Source organism: Vombatus ursinus, unplaced genomic scaffold (genome assembly GCF_900497805.2).
Source record: "Vombatus ursinus unplaced genomic scaffold, bare-nosed wombat genome assembly UNPS02014801.1, whole genome shotgun sequence".
Taxonomy (NCBI): domain Eukaryota; kingdom Metazoa; phylum Chordata; class Mammalia; order Diprotodontia; family Vombatidae; genus Vombatus; species Vombatus ursinus.
The window spans coordinates 2,255,779-2,278,889 of NW_020954579.1; the positions used below are offsets into that span (position 1 = coordinate 2,255,779).

The 23,111-nt window shown below is 46.1% G+C and overlaps 1 protein-coding gene and 2 non-coding genes across 5 annotated transcripts in view; all 3 read left to right on the forward strand.

The window, feature by feature from the left end:
• The first annotated feature begins 4,027 nt into the window (after positions 1–4,027).
• Positions 4,028–4,099, forward strand: TRNAC-GCA. Its single transcript has one exon. It is a non-coding gene; the product is annotated as a tRNA-Cys (tRNA).
• An 889-nt stretch (positions 4,100–4,988) lies between these two features.
• Positions 4,989–5,060, forward strand: TRNAC-GCA. The gene has a single exon. It is a non-coding gene; the product is annotated as a tRNA-Cys (tRNA).
• Positions 5,061–8,396: 3,336 nt separating this feature from the next.
• Positions 8,397–23,111, forward strand: part of PLXDC1 (plexin domain containing 1) — a 107,692-nt gene continuing 92,977 nt past the window's right edge. For 2 of the 3 annotated variants that reach the window (XM_027872667.1, XM_027872669.1), the window contains exons 1-2: positions 8,397–8,676; positions 22,461–22,648. In XM_027872667.1, the coding sequence (XP_027728468.1) occupies positions 8,601–8,676; positions 22,461–22,648 (264 nt within the window). In that variant the 5' untranslated portion in view covers positions 8,397–8,600. Of the gene's footprint in view, positions 8,677–9,091; positions 9,162–22,460; positions 22,649–23,111 lie in introns of those variants that run through there. The other variant, XM_027872668.1, reaches the window with a different exon arrangement.

Sequence of the window (23,111 nt, forward strand, 5' to 3'; positions counted from 1 at the left end):
CCAGATTTATAGAAGAGAATTTTAAAAGTTGGGAATAACGATGGGGACCAAAATATTTCTGAGGGACTGGCACAAGGGAAGTGATCCTTCCAGAGAACATCTCCAGGGTCTCCCCCAGGCATCATCAAACTTGAGACTCAGGGGAAAAGGGAGCAAGTAGGCTGAGGGAAAGCCAAGTGTAACCATATCTTCCTTCTGCTTCTCAGTTCATCATCCTAGGCATCGACAGCACAAACTGGAAACACCTACCAATTTGCTGCTGGCATGTGAGGTGAGGCTGAGGGACTTCTGAAATAGGGCACACAATGCTCACCTGACCAAGAACTTTCTTGGGAAGTGAGTCCTATGCTATCAAGATAATCATTGTACATAGGATCTCTCTTGAGTGAGGGCTGATATTGCTCACATAATGCTGTATCCCTTTCCCCCTGCCCAGTCAGGTACCCTCCTCTCAGCGATCCTGGAGGCTTGGCCCCAAACTGTAAAGCAAGTATTGCCCACCAGAACACTCATCCATGAAAAATATCAATTGATCTCAGCCAAGTGGCAATCATGCCTATGTCCATCACTTTGTTTCTGATGGCACCATCAAGGTCATCAATCTCACTTGCAGTTCCAAGCTTAGTGCCCACCTTAGTGGCAACTGAATATTCCAGTCTCTTGATCTGAGCATTTAAAAAAGCCTAGGCTAGTCTGCTGCTGGTTATGAGGGTGAGGATGGAAAATGAATGGTGGCCCTGGGTCGGGGAGGGGGAAATCAGTGGGTAATGAGGGTGGGTACTCTGAGGGATTCATGTAATGATTTAATTTTTAAAAGGGGTTTCTCTGGCAGGATATTCTGGATTCATCAGTGGTCATTTTTGCCAATAAGCAGGATGTGAAGAATTCAGTGACCACATCAGAAATCTCCCACTCCTTTGCCCTCAGTTCTATCAAAGATCATCCATGGCACATACAAGCCTGCTGTGCCATCACAGGAGAAGGGTAAGCAAAGACTGAGCCTGGGGACAGCCCCAAGAGCCTGGGACCCTGACCTTGTTCTCCAGAACGATCTCTTCTCTCCTCCCTCTGCTCTCAAACAAGACCTGTAGGGGTACAATCACCTGTCGTGGAGAAGTTGGGAAGGAGAGATCCAGGGCTCAGTCAGATAAGGGGCAAGCCCATTTCTGGTTGTGCCATCTCTCTCCTACCCCAGGGGCAGGAGGGAGTTAACCTAGCCACCCAGATGTGCTACATTATCCTGAAACTTGCCATCCCTATTGGAGTAGGAAAGGGGGATCTGGCCTACCCTAAGGATACCCACCTATTAAACCTTTTGCTACAAGTGAAACATTCCTTACTTTCATGCAAATAAGGGGGCCCTAAGCCTTGAGGGCATATGCCTTATGGGCAGCGAGGTGGCACAATGGATAGTGTGCTGAGCTTAGATAGAGTCAGGAAGACTCATCTTTTGAGTTCAAATCTGACCTCAGATACTTACTAGCTGAGTGACCCTGAGCAAGTCACTTAACCCTGTTTGCCTCAGTTTCCTCATCTGTAAAATGAGCTGGAGAAGAAAATGGCAAACCATTCTGGTATCTTTTGCCAAGAAAAACCCAAATAGGGTCACGAATGGTCAGACAGGCTGCCTAAAATGAGGGCAGGGCTAGTGTCAGAGGGAGGAAAGAAGCCTAGCTGAACAATTTAGGTATTGAGGTAGTGCTTTGGAGATGACCACCATCACTCTGGGAATAGCATTTAACTGCTGTCCTTTGTCTCTTCTTCCAGGCTTCCAGCGAGGCTTGAGTGGATGAAATCTCCAGTTACTGCCAACTGATGTCTAGTTAGCAGCCTCCCTCTTGCTTTGAGCCCTCAGGTTAAATAGAGACGTTTGAGTATTCTATTTTTCTAAGGACGATGTGGAAGAAAAATAGCAAAATTATTTTTTTCTACATTTCTGAGACAGGGTGTTGGGGGCAGATGGTTGAGTCTGGCTTTTGGACACTGCAAACCTCCTGGGACTTAGCTGTCAGCCCACCTGCCTGCCTGCCCATCCTCAGACTCTGAGAGAGAGGAAGAAGAGGGAAGCTGCATCTCTCTTCCCAAAGGAAATATGTGCCCCTCCCAGAGGCACTGGACAAGGTAGGGGTGATGGGGGGGGGCAAGGAGGTGGAGAATGAGAATTCAGCATTTCCCCCTCACTCCACTCCCACAATCATACTGACACACCAGGCCTTGAAATCTCTAGAATATAGGCAGAAAGGAAGAGAAGAGTGAGGGCAAAGGGGCAGACACTGGACCTCTTCTTTACCTCCTAGATCTCTCTACCTTCATCTTCTACCCTAGCTCTTAGCGCAGTGTTTTGAATAGTGTAAGCATATAATAAAGGCATTTTCTTGTTTTTCTTTCATTTATTCATCCTTTCCTCAATCTCAGGGAGATTTCAGTAAGTCAGGAAGATAGATCAGGGCAGCCTTGGTACAAACCGTGTTCTATATACACTCCAATCCCTTCTTTCTACATCTGCCATTCTCCTTCCAATCCCACCCCTCTATTTCTTTTTTTTTCCATTCCTCTATTTCCCAACCTTTTTTATCAATTACTCCTTTCACCCTGTTCAATTCCTACTCACACCCAAGTCTTTTCGGTGTCTATGTGTTCACCTTTTTGTAATGATTTTTTTTAAAAATTGTGTTGGTTATTAAAGAAAATAAAACCCATATCCTGGGGGTAATAAATGCCTTCTTAAGCTGTCTGCTTCCTTAAACCATACCCTTGCTTTTCCCTATACTTTCTGGCTCCTGGACAAGAAGCATTCCAGGCTGAGATGCTGGTAGATCCTACATTTTGGGCCTGAATAGACAAGCTTCAGAAAAGGAAGGGGGCAGGATAGGTTTGCCAGTCTTCATTTAAGCTGGCCACCAGCTCCTCTCATTTAGTGTAATGTCATCAGAACTGACCTTGCCATGTTTTTGAGACTTTTACTATCTATATGATCTTGAGCAAGTCACTCTTTGAGCCTCAGTTTTCTCATCTGTAAAATGGGATCTTAACACTTGCCCTACCTACCTCAGACAGTCAATATGCATTTATTAAGCCCCTAGGATGCACCAGACACTGTGCTAAATGGTGGGGATACAAAGAGAGGCAACCCCTCAGTGATTTTTGTGAAGTACTTTGTGGTAAGTTTCCGAATTGCCAAAATTCAGCTGCTGCCAGATATGTATAATAAAGACAGGAATGTGGCTAGGTGAGTAGAGAACAATAGCTTTTACTCATTAGTTTATCTTTTGTTCTGGCTTAAATTCATTTATAAGCAATACCTAGGGAGTATCTAGCTCTGTTAGATAGTTATCTGTAACTGAGGGCTTGGATCTCTGCCTAGATTGGTAAACTTAAAAGAGATACAGAAATTTGAACAATACCTGTTTCTGTGTTTATTGAAGTTGTTTTCCAGGTTGGCATGGCTTGGTGGCTTGAGGTGACACTGTTTGGAAGTTCTGGCTCAGAGTCTACCTCAGGAGACAGTCTCGGGGCATTGGGAAGAGGTAGGAGGAGGATAGATTGGTTTCAGCTCGTCTCATCCCTGAGGGATGAATGGTCTTCTAAGTGTTTGTTCTCAGGCAGTGTACACCCACAGTCTAGACAGAACTGGAAGTAAGACAGAGGCAGGGACTGCCCTTGGCTAGCACTGGTGCCCAGATAACCTCTGAGAGCACTAAGAGTGAAGGCTTCTTAATCCGCAATCTATATAGGGCAGTATCAATTCAGAACTGACCTAAGGTTTCCTATCAAGCAAACCCTTTGCTGTTCTGTCTTTCTCTACCCCCACGCCCACCCCCACCCTGTCCAAGCTGGTGGTCTTGCAGTAAACTTGTGAATGAGTTTTGGCATCTAAACTGGTTGCTCCTACCTTAGTTCTGTGCTTTTTTCAGTCTACTTTTTCTTTTTCAAAAAGTTCTTTCCCAACCTTTACTGACTAGTCATCAGTAAATTACCACCCCCTGGATTTACAAAGGTAAATGCACAGGGAAGAAGTTGTGGCGGTGGGGGTATAGCTCAGTGGTAGAGCATTTGACTGCAGATCAAGAGGTCCCCGGTTCAAATCCGGGTGCCCCCTGAGAAGAAGTTTTACTCCAGCTTTAAAATCCACTTCTACCCCCACGGTTGGGTTTAAAGGGGAATGGGAGTTTGCAATACGTTCTTCAAAAATAGGTCACGAATTCCTCCAATCGTCACATATTGTTACAAAGTAGGCTAGAGGAGGCAACTTCTTTTCTCTTTCCTGGAGATACTGGTGCACATGTAGCGGGGGTGGAAGGGTGGGGTGCATGCACTTGGGGGTAGATTGGGGGTAGAGGGGTGGTTTTGGTAGGGGGACTGAACAGCGTGTTGTTGAATACTTAGATCAAGACCTCCACTGCGCTCAGCACAACTGAGGCCATCCTTTGCTCCTGCTTTCACCATCCCCATGCTGAGTGAAGGGAATTGTTCCAGAGATCCAGAAGTAGGGCCAGGACTAGGAAAGAGCAGAGCCAGGGCCATCCTTGGAGTGTGGGAGGAAGGCCTCTTGGAGCTGGGGACTATTCTTTTCCTGTAAGGAGCCCTCCCTCCCAGGTTTCCCATGACGTGAGTTCTCAAAGAAGAGTTGCGAGACCGCTGCTTGGGTCTGGTAGGAAGGGGGCACCCTCTCAATAAGCCTTTTTCCAACATCAGCAGAAATCTTGAGCTCTCAGGTTCTGCAAACAACTTTTTTTCTATATCTTATGTTTACATATCTATGAACCTATTGTATCCTATTAGTACAAAGTAAGGGCCTTGAGGGTCGGGATTCTCCCTTTTCTCTTGTATCCGTAGTTCCTAACATAGTGCCTACCTTACAGTCTTTTCCTATCTGGGTGGATATATTATAAAAACAAGTCCACTCTCGGGAGGAAAAAAAAAGTCCTATGGCGCCTGCGCGGAGATGAGCTCTAAGAGTTCTCTTTACAGCTCTTTTGCTCGGTAGAGGGGGTATAGCTCAGTGGTAGAGCATTTGACTGCAGATCAAGAGGTCCCCGGTTCAAATCCGGGTGCCCCCTTCTTTAGCTTACTATTTTTTAAGATTTAACTTTATCCTAAATTTCGCGGGCTTGGGGACGTCATTCATTTTTAAATTGCGCCTTAGATCACCTGCTCCCTGCTTTTCATATTAAGCGTGTTGAGGTTGACGCTTCCTTCTGCCGCCTTTGCCTTCTGAAGGGGGAGGAGGGGAAGGTACGCTGAAACCCTGATGTTTAAGGCTTTAAATTTGCACGTGTCCGCTCCCTCTGTTCCTGGGTGGGGGGCGAAGGGAGACTTTCTTTGCCAGACCTCCCTCCCCGCAAGCCGCTGCGGGGCACCCCACTAGGACCCCGGGAGCTTGGATTCCGTCCTTAGAGATGCCACCTCGAGCCCCTCTCCTTGTTAAGGACAGCGAGAAGGGTCCCCGGGCTGGAGGATGACTGATTGCCGGGCTCGGCCAAGCCCCGCAAAGTGGCCTCTCGGCCAAACCTGGCAACCAGAAACCATCCCGCCCGGAGGCGCTGGGGCTTCCCCCGAGCAGCCACTAGAGGGCAGCAGGAGGCTGCGTTGGAAGGGACTCCAGCGCGCTGCCCAGCACCGCCCTGGACAGAGGGGATTCATCAGTGACATGCCGAGAGCGGCCCCTGCCAAGCCAACGGGAGGCAACGGGATGGAGCTTGTGCCAGGGCAAAAAACACACGGCGACTCTGCAGCTGGAATCCATCGATCAATCGGCATTTATTTGATAAGTGCCTAGTATGTGCCAGGCGCTGCGTTAGGAACTGGGGACATATAGAAAAATGAGAATCCCTGCCCTCTGGGAGTTTACAATCTACTAATGGGTTACAACAAATTAACAGGGATATATGCAACAACAACAGTGCTTAGGGTGACACTTAACAACTAGGGGAATCAGGAAAGGCTTTTTGGAAGTGTTAGACTACAGGGCCCTGGGTGCTAGAACAGAGAATTGAGTTGGAGCAAAAAGGAGAGGTTGTGGGGGCTGGGAGGAACCCCGGGAGGAAGAAGTTGATTGACATTTGGTTTGTGTGTTAACTTGCAAATTACACCTTTCGAGTAAAAAGCGAGCAAGTCTCCGATCCCCACTATGTAACTCTCCAACCAAGCCCCTCTTTCTCAGTGCCTTCCAGAATCTTTTCAGCACTTTTCCGCAGATAACACCATCACACCCCCCACCCCACCCTCCAACCTCTCTTTCCCATAGGTCTTTGTCCCTTGTACCCTCTCCCTCCTTTTCCACACTCTCCCCATACACCTCCCTCCAGTACCTGTCCTGGGTGAGAATGGTATTTAGTACCCAATGCCACCCCAGCTCCTCCTTCATGACTTTTAAGTAGGCCGGGGAAGAAAGAGGCACTTCAGTGTCCTGACCTGATTCCCTGCTGTCTATTAAGTCTCCTAAACTGTGGTATTTTTACTCTTGTTCTGAAAGGGGAAAAAGATGATTTATCACTTGAGTCTATTACAAGGTAGTGACAGGTGGGGAGGCGAGTAGAGGGCAGGGAAAGAGGGAATGCAGAAAGAACACCTTCTATCTCTTTGGGCTTCTGCCTTGGATATTGGGTCAGAACTTAAAATAGAACTTGTTACCCCCATCTTCCCAGTGTTCTGGTATGGAAAGATAGCGTCTTGACTAGTTGCGGCTTCTGGGGGAGGGAGCTTTCCCAGAATATTTGTAGTAAAGATCTTCCCATCATCATCATCATTTCCCTACCCCTCCCCTGTCTCCTTCTCTTGGCATGCTGGCCTGGGTGGCCCAAAAGAGGAACTGGAGGGCCAGGCCCCATAAGAATGATATTTCAAAGTGAATAGAACCAGACTAGAGGTCTGCTTTGGCCAGGGAGAAGCTTACCTCATTATTCTTTATAGGCTGGGGGAGATTTCTGTGCCTGCAGAAAGGTGAAATAAATGAGACTTCCAAGACAAGAACAGAATTACAGGGAGCAGTACTGTAACAGAAATTGTCTTGAGAACTAAGGCAGAGTTTAGTGAAATGAGATGCAAATAAGATCAGTCAGTGGGAGTAGGACTGAGTAGAGTGATAAATTAGGAGCATTCAGGGATCCTCCTCACCCCGCCCCTGCCTGTCTCAGTTTCCCCTCAGAGTAGCAGCTGGGGAGGAGGGAGGGGAAGAGGGTGGTTACAAAATCATCCAGCAAACCAGGATTCCAGAGGACAGAAGATGTGGGGTGTGGGTAGCATGGCTACTTGCCTGCTGACAGAGAGGTGATGGACCCAAATTACAGAATGAGACATACATTTCTGGATATGGCCAATGAGGGAATTTGCTTCGCTTGACTATGAATATTTATTATGACGGTTTGATTTTAAATTTCTTTTTGTTGCTGTCATGGGGGGGAGTGGGAGGGAGAGAAATTTTTAATTGAAAAAGTAAAATAAAATTTATCTTCTAACAACAGAATAAAAAATGATCAGTCAATAAGCATTTATTAAACGCCTACTATGTGCCAGGCACTGTGCTAAGCCCTGGGGAATACCAAAAGAAGCAAAAGACAGTCCCCGCCCTCAAAGAGCTTACATTATAATGAGAGAGAAAACATCAAACAGCAATATATGTGTATATTATATATATGTATGTATGTACGTATGCATGCATATGTATGTATATGTGTGTGGGTAGATGGGAAATAATGTCAGAGAGACAGCACCAAGCAGTGCGGTCTAGGGTATGGAGTGGGTACGAAATTCTCTGGGACTGGAGCCAACCAACTGCTGCTCCTTCTTCCACGGGAAGGGCTGGTGCTGGTATCATTAATTCTATGACCATAGGCAAGTAATGGGCTAAAAGTATTACAGATTGAGAACCCCTTTATTTTGCTGACGAGTAAGCTGATGGCCAGAGACGTGAAGTGATTCGCCCAAGGTCACACAGCTTGTAAGACGCAGACAAGATTCGAAACCAGGTCCGCATCTGCTGCACTAAGGTGCTGCTCTCTGAGCTTCAGTTTTCTCGTCTGTAGAATGGGCATAAGAGCCGACCTCCTTACTTTTTAGTCACCCTTTAAGCTCTATAGAAATGAAATGGGGTGGGGTTTCTGCTGCCACTCTCACCGTGACAGTGGGCTGCGTGGCCCGACCCAGTCGGCAGCGGCCAGAGGCGTCCCCGAGGAGGCCACGAGAGGGCACATCGCCCGCGGGCTCCTGGTTCCTTTGCCAGCAGCAGTCCGACTCCCTGCAGCCGGGACAGGCAGGAGGGCTGGCGGGGAGGCCGAAGCTCCTCCTACACCCCCTCCCCCGCCCAGCTCTCCGCCCCCCTCCCCCCTGGCTCCCAGCTGCCGCGGCTCTCCCTCCCTCCTCTCTCTCTTGCTGCTTTGCTCCCTTGCTCCCAGCCTACAGCAGGCAGGCTGCTGGCTGGCCGGCCCTCTCTCAGTCCGCCGGTCCTTCTGTCCCTAGCTCGGGAGGGGACCTCACAGCCAGCGGCCCCCCGCTTCTGCCTCCAGCCCAGCCATCTTCTCCCTCCCTTCCTCCCTTGTCCCAGCCGGGCCCCAGGGGCTGGGGGGCCAAGGTCCCGGAGCCCCAGGCCCCCGAACTCCACCATGAGGGGGGATCTCTGGCTCCTGCTGGCGGTGCTCAGGGAGGCAGCCCGTGGGCTGAGCCCAGATCAGGCAGCAGGTAGGAGGAAGGGATAAAGTTGGCATGGCCGGGGGCAGGTGGGGAAGGGGTCCCTGGAAGGAGAGCTATGAGCCGTTTGGGGCTTGCAAGAGGGCGCGCAGGTGTGTGTGTGTGTGTGTGCGTGTGCGTGTGTGCGCGCGCGCGCGTGCTTCTAGTGGCTACATGCATGTGCAAACATGCTAGCAGATTAATGCATTTGTGAGCATCCTGACTCGGGAGGGTGCATGGGGGTATGTGGAGGTAGGGTGGGTGAGGGGGAGAACACAAGCAGTTTCCCCTTACAGGAGCTCGAGGTTTCTCAAATGAGTGGGTGGGACTAGATTTTTCAAGGTTCTTTCCAGCTCTGACATGTTAGGGTTCTGTGACTCTCAGTGTTGATAGGTGAGCACATAGGTGGGTACATGGGCACGGGACACCTGGGGATTAGCTGCAATAAGGTAGTCCTGTACCCAGACCTGGAGTCCTCCAGAGGAATCTCAGTATGTGTGAGTGTGGTTGAGGGGGAGGTGTTGGGAGAGGAAATGGTGCCAATCCACCCTAACCCCTCCGCAGGTAGAGTGAAGCGACCTTTGTGGGTAAGAGACTCTGTGGGACAGTAAGCACCAGACTGAACCAGAGGAGCTGAAGTTGAGGGGTCCCACACCCCTTAGAACAGGAGACTGGGATTAGGACAAGAGGGAGCCCAGCTCTAGGCTGAATCAGGGGGTCTTCCCCTTCCAGGGCTGTGCTTCTCCCCCTCCGCAGCTGCTCCCCTTCTGCTTTAGCATGGGTAAGTGGTACAAGGGAAGAGAATTAGAAACCTTTTATCCCTTTGAGGCACAGGATTTGGGGACCCGGTGCGAAGAGCCCGCGGGGCTCTGGACACCTGGTGGGCTCAGGGGCAGTTGTGGCTAGAGTGAACTGTGGCCGGCTAAGGCGGCTCTCCCGTGACTTAGGTAGTAATGATTCCCTTGGCACTGCTTCTGCTTCTCTCCCCTTCCCCGGGCAGCTCCAAGTGTGACCCTATCTATGTCTTTGGGTGGAAGAGAGGGAACACTATGCCAGCCTTGGTTTCCACTACCCCTCCCCCATAAGAACCTTCAAGACATTTTATCCTTTCCCCCAAATTAGGTTAAAGCTAAGGAGGATTTTCCGACCACAAGGAAAGGTCTGGAATAGGAGGATTGGGAGTCTCCTTGTGGTGATGGGGGTGGGGGGTGGGAAGGGAAGGACAGGAAGATCTCAAAGAGATTTTCCTGTGATTGGGGAGCGGGGAGCAAGATTGTGCAGGCAGATTTTGTTATTATTGTTAAGCACTATACTAATTGACTTGTCCACGATCATCTCAGTGGGGGCACTTATGTTCTCTGCCCCCCTAGAGCAGTGAGGCAAAGCACAAGCTATAACTTATATGTCCTGTTTTCTCTCCTGCCTTCCTGTCATTCTCTAAATGCTTTCACACCCTTGACTGGCTTCTCTTTCACCCTTTTCACCTTCAGCAGCCTCTGGGCTAAATAGCAGTAACACATTTTAATAGTGCTTTAAGGTTTTCAGAAACTTTCCTCAGACCACCCAGTGAGGTAGGTCGTTGTTGCTCCCATTGTGCAGATGGGGAGACCGAGGCTAGAGCTTCAATCACAGAGCCAGTGGCAGAGGCAGGATTCAAAGCTAGCTATCCTAAATGGAAGTTCCAGCACGCTAGCTGCTTTCTCATACCTCCCCTGGGACCCATTACACCCTTAGAATCTGGGCTGCTCTGAAATTGAACTAGTTCTAGAATGACAAATTTCTATGATCCTAGATTTTAGTCTGCTCTACCCGACCCATCACCCCTCCCCAAGCCTTGGAAAGACTTGGTTTTCAGGGTTCCTGCTCTCTGATTTCTGGCTCAAGGACACCTTAATGAAAGGGTATAAGTGAACCAGAAGGGGTTATACCTAGGGAACTGAATTCTGTTCCTTTAGGTTCCATTTTTTCTGGCGTTTTCACAAAGACCCCAAAGCACCTTATTTAGAGCTACAACAAGGCAAAGACTCCAGTTAGGAAGGTGGGTGGGAAGTCAGGAGAGTGGGAAGAAACCAAGCATATCCTCTTGTCCTTCATATAATTCTGTAGAGACCATTATCGCTTCTTGTCTGTGTTATCGAAATAGCCTTTTAATTAATCTCCTTGTCTCTGGTCTCTCCCAACATAATTTTCCTATGATGCAATGGCACTCTTCTACTCAGAAACATTCAGTGGCTCCTAGTTTATTGCCTCTAAGATAAATACAAGCCTTTTAGCCTGATATTCAGGGCCTTTCACAGTTTTGCTCCAATTTGCCTTTCTAGTCTTATTTCAGTTTCTTCCCATCAGGTAGTCTATATTCCAGTCAATTTAGATCACCAGCTGTTTGTCCAAGTTGACAGACATTTCCCACCTCCATGCATTCTTAGAAGCCTTTCCTTGTCCCTAGAATGCACTCCCTCCGAATCCCTGACTCTCACAATCCATATGCTCCTTCAAGGCTTATCTCAGACGCTAGCTCTTCCTGCTCCCTCCAGTGGCTAGTAATCTCTCCTTCCTCCAGTTACCTTGCATTACCTTATGTTTAATTTATCTGACTACACATTCTATCTTCCCAGTAGAAAGAAAAGTTCCTTGAGGGCAGGGACCATTTTGTTTTCTCTCTGAACTTTAATACCTTGTACATGGTAGGTACTTTAAATATTTTTTAAAAAATTATTGATGCTTTTTTCTTTTTTTCTTATGTTATTTCGAATTACTTTCCTCCTCTCTATCTCCCTCCCCATTATAGCCCTATATAGAGCCCTCCTTTTTAAGTAAGTCTTAATGATACCCTGTATAGTCAGGCAAAACAAATCAACCCATTGGCCATGTCAGAAAATGCATGCTTCATTCTGAAATTCTAGTTCACTACCTCCCTCTCAAAGGTGGGATACCTGCTTCTCCAACAATCTTCAAAAAACATAGGCTCTTTGGTTTTTTGTTTTGTTTTTTTGCTTTTTGGTGTGGGGATTGGTGTTAAGTGACTTGCCCAGGGTCACACTGCTAGTAAGTGTCAAGGGTCTGAGGCTGGATTTGAACTGAGGTCCTCCTGACTCCAAGGCCAGAGCTCTATTCACTTCGCCACCTAGTTGACCTGTTTTTTTTTGTTTGTTTGTTTGTTTATGTTATTGTGGTCATCTTGTCAATTGTTGGAGAGCAACAATTTATTGTTTTTTACCTTTTTTTTTTGTATTCCCAGAACTTAACACAATGCCTGGGTAGAAGCTTGTTACTGTTCAGTTGTTTCAGCCGTGTCTGACTCTTTGTGACTTCATTTGGGGTTTTCTTAGCAAAGATGCTAGAGTGGTTTGTCATTTACTTCTCCAGCTCTTTTTACTGATGAGAAAACTGAGGCAAACAGAGTTAAGTATTATAAATTATTATTTTCCAGGGTCACCCAGCTAGGAAGTGTTTGAGGCGAGATTTGAACTCAGGAAGATAAGTCTTCCTGACATCACGCCTGACATGCTATCCACTTGACGACCTAGATGATGGGTAAGGAGATAGACAGATGGAGAAGCATTGTGGTAGAGACATGATGGCCAAAAGACCTGAACTTGGAATCAGAAGACCAGAGTGTGAATCCTAGTGTTGCTATGTATTTGATATATAACATAGTAGATGCTTAATAAATGTTTGACTGACTATTCTCCTGTTTCTGCTTCTATCACTCTGCATCAGTCTTCTTAAACTTATCTGATTTCTTTATGTATTTGTCATTTCATATGGTGTAATCATACCTAGTTATGTTCATGTGTCACAGGTTGTTCAGACATTTCCTTGATGATGGGCACCTATTTTGTTTTCAATTCCTTGCCACTACAAATGGTGCTCTGTCTCTGACTTCCTTGGAGTATCTGTCTAGTAGTTGTATTGCTGTGTCAAGGAGTATGTATAGTTTAGTGACTTTTTAAATGTGATTCCAAATTATCTAAAGAGTTGAACCAATTAATACTCTACCAACAGTGTATGATTGTGCTTGTCTTTCCATAGCCCCTTCAACATGGACTGTTGCCTTCTTTGCCAATCTGATAGATATGAAGTAAAATCTCAGAGTTGTTTTTATTTATATTTTCCTCCTAATGATTGATTTGGAGCTTTCTTTTATAAGAGTATTGATAGGTTGCCTTTCTTCCTTTGAAAACTACCTGTTTGTATCCTTTGACCATTTATCTATTAGAGAATGACTCTTATTCTTATATATTCACATCAATTCCCCATATATCTTGGATATCAGACCTTTACCAAGGAAAATTGCTACAGACATTATTTTCTCCAGTTACCCATTTATCTTCTAATTTTAGCTTAATTTTTTGTGTGAAAGTTTTTTCCGTTTTATGTAATAGAGATTGTTCATTCTATCTCCCATGATTACCTCTATCCCTTTTTTTAGTTAAGAATTTGCCTTCTGGTCATAATTGTATAAGATATCTCATACCATACCATTCTCTCATTTTAAAATGATTTTTATATTTGATATTTTACATGATTTTTATATTTACATATTTTATATCCATTTGGAGCATATTGCGTTATATGGTATAAGATACTGGTCTAAACTTAATTTCTGCCCAATTACTTCCCAGTTTCGACAGTAGCTTTTGTTTAATACAGTCTTTGCCCCATATTATTAAGTATTTGTTGAATTGAATTTGCTCTTTACTCTTTCCTGAATATTCCATCTCTTTCCTTTCATCATGGACCCTCCCCCTCATGTCTCATAATACATACTTCCTTGAGAGGTGGCCTCGTGCAGTGGAGAGAACACTGGTTCTGAATCTGGAGCTAAGGGAACTGGATTCAGATCCTGACTTTGTACTTGAACAAAAAATAAATGCTTCCATAGAAACAGCTATTCTTGGGCAGCTAGGTGGTGCAGTGGAATAGAGCACTGGCCCTAGAGTCAGGAGGACCTCAGTTCAAATCTAGCCTCAGACACTTGACACTTACTAGCAGTGTGACCCTGGGCAAGTCGCCTAGCCAAAAAAACAAAAACAAAAAAACTATCCTCTACTTGCTTAAGAACTATTTACATTTAAATTAATTTCAGTGTATACTATAAAATATGATAGCCTACTTTTTTTACTAGCTTCCTCAGTCCCCATTAGGTTGTATATTTATTCTCATTCACTTTGCCTGATAACATCACAGTTTTAGTGTGCCCTTCATTTCTCTGGTTCTTTTAAAAAATGTGCATTATTTCATAAAGGTGTTTCTAGAGTTCTTTGTATTCCCCCTTGTCTATCTTGGTTGCTACTTTCTACTTCTGTCCCCTTGGGAAATACCTTCTTTGCACCTCAGTTTTCTCATCTGTAAAATGAGATGATTGAACTAAATTATTACTATGATCCCTTTCAACTCTAAACCCCACGCTGCTCAGTTCCTTTAAGTTGAAAGGCCTTTCTTGTTGTAGCTGCACCCCCACCCCACCCCATCCCAACCCCGGCCTCTGTCAATTTAGTGAGCATTTATTAAGCTGTCTGGACAAGACTGCAAAGGCCTTTATGCTGGGGGCTGCCAACGAGCATCATTAAGGCCTTTTGTCTTCCACAAATCTACCTAGATACTCTTTTGGGTAGGAAGAGCTGAGTTATGTGTTTTCTAAGCTGTGATTCTTTTTAAAAAAATTCTGTACCTGACAAACCTTGACCAACGTGAACATTTCCATGTACACAGAACAGAAAAAGGGGATTATAAATCAAACCTTGAATCTCTATAATGTACAACTTGCATTTAAAAAAAGAATCAATAAATTCAATATATAAGAACAAGAGTAATCCTCTAATAGATAAGTGGCCAAAGGATATGAACAGGCAGTTTTCAAAAGAAGAAATGTTAGCTATCAATAAGCTTATAAAAGAATCATCCGGGGGCAGCTAGGTGGCGCAGTGAATAGAGCACTGGCCCTAGAGTCAGGAGGACCTGAGTTTAGACCAGACACTTGACACTTACTAGCTATGTGACCCTGGGCAAGTCACTTAAGCCCAATTGGCTCACAAAAAAAAAAAAAGAAGAAGAAGAAGAAGAATCATCTGAATCAATAATTATAAAAGAAATGCAAACAAAAGTAATTCTTAGATTTTGCCTAAAAAATATCATACTTGTTTGGGTCTCTTTCTGAACCTCCTCCTGTTCTCTTTTGTGCATTTTTTAAAGTGACAATGGCCCCTTTTCTTTCTTTTCTCCTTTTTAAAAATTCCTGTCATCAGTTCCCTTTTTGCTCCCAAAACCCCCTTTCCTTTTGAAGCTGACTGTTCATTGTCATCAAAGGATTTGAGTCTATGGATATCCTGTCTGTGTCTCAAGTAGAGCCTTGGGATGATGGACAAAGGTGAAGGTGAGGCCAGGGAATGATCCCCGGAGATGCTGCCTCAGGCCCAAGGGGGTAGATCCTCTTCTGGATGAAAATATGTAATGAGGAGGATGAGAAGTCCCATGGTCGATGATGTGGGTAATAGCCTGAGTCAAAAGATGACTGAGTTTGAAAAAGAAAAGGCTGAAGGTATTTAATCACAGTTATATAGAGAAAGGGGACCCTGCAATTCCATCACAACATTAAGGATTCTAGCCAGTGGGAATGAACGGGAAGGACAGTGGTTGGACCCAAATGGATGGGAGACACCAGAATGGGCCCAGTGTCAAGGATGGCAGTACTGTATTCTGTGTCTGGGATGGGGTCAGGACTCAGTTTCAAGGATGAAGTTTCCTTCCTGGACAAAGCAGGAGACAGTTGAAGCAGGTTGTGTTTGTAAACAGAAGAGATTCTCCTTTAGTCACATGGTTTAAGGTAGGGAGGGTGGAGAGGAGAAGGATTTCCGATTTGTATTTGTATGTTGAGGTAGGAGGTGGGGTGGAAATGGGTGCTGGAGGGAAGATGGAGGGAAGAAGGTGTATGGGAGCTAAACCCAGGACTCCTTAGCAGGTGAGCCTTCTCCCCTTCCTGATCTCTCCCTCTCCAATCTATGAAAGGTATAATTAATAGATTAGAGGTGTAGAGGTTGAGATTATTCTATTGGAAGAAGGTGGGGGTGGTGGGGAAGGTGGAAGAGAAGAAAGAGAATTGAGAGGTCTGTCTTGCATCTTTGTGAAGAATCCCCTTCCTGTCTCTGAGAGGAGGGGGCATTTTGCCTGGAGGTGAGGACAAGGTGACTTCTGTCAGATGAAGACTAGGTATCTCTGGATCTCTCTGACAGGCTTGCTGAGTGATTTAGAGAAAGAGGACCCAACTAGCAGGGAACCCAGGAGAGGAGAACCCTACCTCCAACCTTCCCCTCGAGCTCTCCCTTGGAGAGCTGGGGTCAGGACAATAGGACGGAAAGGAGAGCACCTCTTTCTTTTTTCTCTTTTTCTCCACCTTTGATGGATGTGTTGGTTTGGTGAAGGTTGGAAACTTCATTCTCCATGAGGATCAGGAGTGGGGGAAAGACTGAGACAGAGAGAGAACATGATATAGAAACAATAAGATGAGGGGTAGGGAGACAGAGACAGACAGATGGAGAAACATTATCGTAGAGGTATGGTGGCAACAGGGGCAGAAGCTCCGAGTTTGAATCCCAGAGCTTGATATTTACTTGATATATGACAACAGTCAAGTCATTTTCTCTCCCCGAGTCTCAGTTTCTTCATCCATAAGATGAAGGGTTTGGACCAGAAGATTTTAAGGTCTATTTCTAATGTTCTGTGATCCTTTAAAACAGAAACATAAAGATATGGAGAGACAAAGAATGTGAGGGAGATAGGTAGAGACGGGGATGGATGCATAAAGAAGGCTGGCTAGGTGAGGATGGGCAAGAAGTAGGGGGAGAAGGGGAGAAGGTCCATGTTTGGGTGCTTTATGCTCCCAGTAGCTTGGGTTAGAGTAGCTGGCCAAAGAGGAAGGTCTGATGCCTCTCCCTTTCTCATCATTGCTTCTAATCCTTTTATCTACCCAGGAAGTGACCTGAGATGGGACCACAGATCCCAGGTTCTTCTGGTAGGAAAGACTTTCACAGTCAAATCTTTCTCTTTGCCTTTCTCTTTCTTTGTGTCTCCCTTCTTACCTCTCTGTCTTTCTTTGTCAGTTTTTCTGTATATATGGTCTTTCCATGCATCTCCAATCTTTTCTTTTCTCTGATCTTCTTTTGGTCCCCTCAACATCTCAACCCCTCTTCCCAACTTCCAACCCAACCTTCTTTTTGCTCTAATGTTTAATTAATTATTAATTAATTTTGCAATTGGGGTTGAGTGACTTGCCCCGGTTCTCATAGCTAGTAAGTGTCAAGTGTTTGTTCTGAGGCTGGATTTGAACTCAGGTCCTCCTGACTCTAGGGCCAGTGCTCTATCCACTGTACCACCTAGCTGCCTCTGATGTTTAATTTTTTCACCCAGATCTATGTATGCATTCCAAGAGGTAAGTAAGGGCATTTTGGGAGAGTTGGACTAGGATCTTCTCAAATGAGAGGGAAGACATTGGGTGAGCCCTCAGTGTCTCTCTGGAAGGCAGATTCTAACAATCTCTATCCTGAGGATGAGGGCTCAGTATCAGGAATGGGGGGGTGGGGAAGCAGGATCAAGGATAGGGGGGCCAGTATCAGGGATTGAGGGCTTTTTGTCAGGTATGGTAAGTTCAGTGTCAGGGATGAGGGCTCAGTATTAAGAATGGGGGTTCAGGTCTGGGATGGAGCTCAGTATCAGGAACAAGAGGGCCCTGTCTGGGATGTGGCAGTTCAATGGAGGGGGTAGGAGACTCATGGATGAGGGCTCAACATCAGGAATAGGTGCTTAGAGTCTGGGATGGAACTCAGTGTTAGGAATAAGGGAATTTGGAGTCAGATATGAATACCAAGTATCAAAAATTCGTGTATTCCCGGTCTTGGTCTGGTCCAGTCACCTAAAGAAATAGGGATATTCTAAAAGCCCTCTGTGGGGGAAGGAGGAAGAGCCAGTGCTCTCCTGCCCAGGGCTTTCATCTCTTAGCTCTTGGACACCATCCTAGACTTGTCTCCTGTTCTCCAAACCAGATACCTTCTCACCCTCCATAGCTTTCCTCGCCCTGGGCAAGGAGCAGAAGAGTTAAAGGAAAGAGGACAGAAAGGCTCACGTGGTCTAGTCCATGGATGGGAATGAAAACAAATAATAGTGATGAGAACTCACCCAAGAAGGAGGTCTTGCAGGAGTGGGGAACAGCCCCATCCCGGTGTTAACCAAATTAGAAGTCAGGAAGTAAAGAGCCCCACGGTCAAGGCTGACCTTTGCCCTGGGCACAGGAGGAGAGATGGGAAGAATGTCAGGGCTGGAAAGATCACTGCAGCTAGATCTTCAAGGAAGCTTTAGGGCCACCTCGTCCAATCCCCTTGTTTTATAAAGGGGGAAACTGAGGCACAGAGAGTGAGTGACTTACCCAAGTTAGTGGCAGAGGTAGCCCTAGAACCTAGGTTTACTAATTCATCATTCAGAGAACTTGGACCACAAGGTAAACGTGGAAGGCAGAGCCTTCTTCAGCTTCTATCTATTCTGGGTCTAGCTGGGACTATATGCAAAGGCAGAGCTGAGTGGAGAATTGTGCTGAGGACGTGGAAAAGGGCTGTTGACAGGTTTTAGGCTTTTGATGACAGGGTATGAGCCTACTGCCAGATTTCTATTGTATCCGGGGGGCAGAGGACTGCTGGGGTGGTACTGTCATCACGGTAAGGACATCATTCCCCAGAGCCAGTTGGACATACTTCTAGGATGCCAGGCCCCTGGACATGGTGGCTCCTCTCTAAAGCCTCTGTTAATCCTTGGAGAAGGACAAACAAGGCATCCCCCTCCCCTGCAAATAGGCCCAACTGTGTCTTGGGGCAGGTCTAGCTCAGGAATCTCAGTCCAGGGGAAACATGCTTGTGGCTGGTGATGAAAGACATTGTGTTTGCTGCTTCCCACCACTGAGTCTCAGCCCCTTCCACTGCACCCACATTGGGGTGATAGTATAAGGGATAAGAATAAGAGAGAGATAAGGCTAGGAATCAGGAGGAATGATTTATGGGGAGTGGCATGTTGGGGAGAGCAGAAAGACTATGGGTTGTGTCCATGTGTTAATAGTCTGAAAAGCCTGGGTGGGTCTATGTACACATGCCAGGCATATGTTCCTACAGATGTCCTCTGGCACTGAGGATTGAGTTTTGGCCTACTCACTTGAGTGAGATTTTGGGCAAGGTCATTTCATGTTTCTAGACCTCAGTTTCCTTATCTGTAAAAAGAGAGTTGACCTAGATAATTTCTTTTAAAAAATTTTGTTACATACTTAACACATATGATGGGGCACTGGCCAATGAGGGCTCAGCCAGGGAGCCTAATCAGGCTCTCCAAACATCCATATGCTCCCAGAACTGAGCCCCCATGGGTCAGTTCCCTGTTGCATAAGCATCAACAAAAGTGAATGTTTCAATATGCAAGAAAAGAACATAAAAGAGGATTATATATGAAACTATCGATGTCTGATACAAGCAGTTGTGGGTTTAAAAAAAAGCATATATTAAATGTAACATGGGAGAATCCAATACTGCTTTGCTTGTTCTCTTTCTGAATTTACTGTCTATGATTTCTAAGGTTTCTCCTAATCCCAGTATAATTTTAAGGCCAAGAGTTAAATCCTGTTTTGGTCTTTTATTAGCTGTGTTATCTTGGGTAAGTCCTTTAACCCTCTTGGAGCTAAAAGTTTCTCATCTGTAAAATGGGGATAAATTGACCTACCTCACAAGGTTTTGTTTTGTTTTGTTTTTGTAAAGAAAGCTTTTTGCCAAGTGTGAACATTTGTTCCTTTCATTCAGCTCTTAATATCTCCCTCATCCTCTGTCCCTTCCGCTCTTAGCTGATCTCTCTGCCCATACTGGCCGTGTCCTCAGCACAGCCCTGTCTGGGCTCCACTATTTGGGTTTGTCTGAAGGGCAGCTTCAGAGCCCTCTCCCTATCCTGCTCCTCTAGCCTGGGTGATAGTCCTTCCCCTGGTGCTCTCTGCACATGCTCCCCTTCTACTCTGGCTAACACCCGGGTTTCAGAGCTAAAATCCCATTACTAAGCGAGGGAACCCAGCCAGCTCCTTAGCACAAACAGTCCTGGTTGGGAGGAGCAAAGGGGCAGGGCTGACCCCGAGCTTAGGAGGCAGTTCCGTGGCTCAACCCCAGCCCAGAGGGAAGGCACAGAGCCAGAGTCCCCTCTAATGCCTGTGAGCACCTTTGAAGAGGGTCTTTGGGAAATTGGGAAAGGACAAAGCATCACTCTTTCCAGGGTTGGTCCCTAGCTCATCCATGGGTGGCCCCTGAGCATCTTAGGGGAGAGGGATCCCAGACTTTCTCTCTCCCTTCTTCTGTCTTTTCTCTCCCCTTCCCCCAGAGTGGTCTTGTCTTTTCCCGGCGAGCATCTGGTTCCGATTATAAGCAGAGAAGTGAGAACCAGCAGGCAGGGGCCCAGCAGCCACCAGCGGCCAAGAATGACTTAATTGAATAAAATGTCTAATGATGAACCACGTTCCCCACGATGGGGAGCACTATCTCCACCCCACCATCCCTGTCCTTATTCCTGGTTCCTGGATTCCCCTCCTCATCATTTCCTAAGAGATGACACATTACCTAGTCCAGTCCCCAGGCTCTGTTCTTCCTCACCTACTGAGGGAAATAAGAAAAGAAATATTGTGGCCACATAGGGCTCCCTATGAAGCCCAGGATTCTTCAATTTCAAGGCCAAGGTTCTTAGACTAATAAGAGGCACCTAAGCACTTGTTATCAGGGTTCTGATCCACCTGCCTGGTCCTTAAGTTTATCAGCAATAGACAGACCCAGCAAAGAGTCATTCAAAACACATCTATGGTGCTGAGATGTGCCATGAAAGGAAGTAGCATGGAAATCTTCTTTTAATTAGAATTTATTCATTTGTTTATTGTTGAGACGAGTTCTCCCCATCTCTTCCTGTCTAGAAGGGCAGCAGCAATTTATAGGCCCAATCCCACTACTGATAATAGTTGAGGAAGCTTTGACTGGCTCCATTTCCAACCTTTGTTTCAGGCAGCTAGGTGGCTCAGTGGATTGAGTGCTGGGCCTGGGGTAGGGGGTATATCTCCCTGAGTTTAAATCTGGCCTCAGACACTTACTAGCTGGGTGACCTTGGGCAAGTCGCTTAACCCTATTTGCCTCAGTTTCCTCATCTGTAAAATGAGCTGGAGAAGGAAATGGCAAACCTCTCCAGTGTCTTTGCCAAGAAAACCCCAAATGGCATCATGAAGAGTTGAATATGATTGAACAACAAAATTTCCAACCTGAGTTATTTCAACCCTCTTCAGACAGTGTGGTGGCCTCCCACTTTATGGGGCTTTATGATTGGTACATCAATGGGCTTTAGCCATTTTAGCTCTGAACTCCCAATCCACCAGCCTCAGTCTCTCTCATAGGCATGCTCTGCCACACCCAGAATAACTGTTGGTCCTGGAAAGGACCTTAAAGCATAGAACAGAGGATGTCAAAACTGCCACTAATTAGGAAGAAGAAGGAGGAAGAAGAAGAAGAAGAAGAAGAAGAAGAAAGAAGAAAGAAGAAAGAAGAAGAGGATTCTCTCTAAGCATTACTTTGCCCCATATAAAATAAAGATGACGAGTGGCCAGCCTGTCATCTCACTAGATTGTCAGGGTTCTGAGTTATCTGACACAGAAATATCCAAGAGGGTAGGGAAAAGTTTGAAAAGTGCTGGGAAGGACACGGCTATCCTTGAGACTGTCGTCATGAGTTCATAGTGGAAACCTTAATGAGCAGCTGTGTTAGCACTGTCTGGGAACAAGATGGCAACAGCTCCTGCCAAAAGCCCTGATGTGAGCCCTAGTCTCTTCCCCCCCCCCACCCCCGCCACTGTAACATCTCCTGTAGCTAATGGGTGAAAAAGCAGGGATACCCAGATCCTAAACTGGCCCTTATACTGTGATTGCAGAGTTGATGATGTTGCCAGAAGACTATGCAAGAAAACCATGTGAAGTTTTGTTGGTTTTTTTTTAATCCCAGAGCAGTTATAGTTTCAGAAATTCTAGTGCAACCTTGGTGGCTTTTTCCATATGCCTGTGTATATATTGCCCTATATTGTGTATGTTCTTACTGACTGTTGGAAGTTCCCGGTGATTCTTCCTCGTCAGGCTAAGCTGTAAACTGCTTAAGGTTTTGGGCACAGAGAGCATGGAAACATGTGGCTCATGATGATGGTCACAAAGACTTTTCTTTTTTTAGGCAATTGGGATTAAGTGACTTGCCCAGGGTCACACAGCTAGTAAGTGTCAAGTGTTTGGTCTGAGGCCGGATTTGAACCCAGGTCCTCCTGACTCCAGGACCGGTGCTCTATCAACCGAACCACCCAGCTGCTCCTTCACAAGGACTTTTCTTACCTTCTTGGATCCTTCTGTGTCAGATAACCCAGGACCTGACAATCTAGTGGAATAACAGGCTACTCCAGCCACCATTTTATATGAACCAAATGATGCCTAGAGAGAAGTGATCTGCTTCTTCTCACGGCTAATTAGTGACAGTGCCTAGCGTTCAGGTCCCTTGGTATCCAGTTCATGGCTCTTTCCACTGTGCCAAGAGATGCGGAAGTAGGTTGGGTTTTTTTAGGCTTAGCGTCTTTAGTTATATCTGCTACAAAGGAGCAGGATGGTGTTAGTGTGTCTTTAAAAAAAGCATACATTTCCTCTCTGCTCCCTGCTAGTTCAAACACAGTTGAAGACAAGGAGGGGCTGATATGACTCTGTTTTTTCTCCTCACCCCTAGGTCAGGGACCAGGCAGAGGTCCAGGATGGGATGCATGGAATGCAGAGAGGAGGATGCTGGGCTGGAGGAGGAGGGTTCGAGAGAGCACCGGCCGGGCACCTGAACCAAACAGGAAACGACTGAGCCAAGACCAGGGTGGGGGCACCCTGGCTATCGATACATTCCCTGATAATGAAACAAAGATTGTGGTAAGTGGGTCACTGAACTTCAGAACCATCTTCCCAGAAGAGGATTTTGCCCCTACTCCTTTCCAGGCTCTCAAGGCTGCTTGATGAGATGGAGACGGTGGGGGTGGGGGCAACGAGGAATGCAAAAGCTCACAGACCTTGGAATTATATGTTTGATAGATACAAACTACATCTATGTCCTTCCTAACCTTTTGACTAAGGCATTTATGTAATGTCCTTTGTTATATAGTTACCTGCATTTCGGTCTCCTTTGTCCATGGAAGTTCCATTAAGGAAGGTTTTAGTCTTGTTTAGTTAAACTTTCTATCTTCCCCAGTGCTTACTTAGTATAGTGCCCTGAGGTACACAGCAGGGAAAAGAGGCATCCTGCCTGAAGCTTGTCTGTACCTCTCCTTCTCGTTAGGCTTGGTTGCCCAGTGTTAGCACAGTCAGGAAGGCAGATCAGTTGATCTTTGGGGAAGGA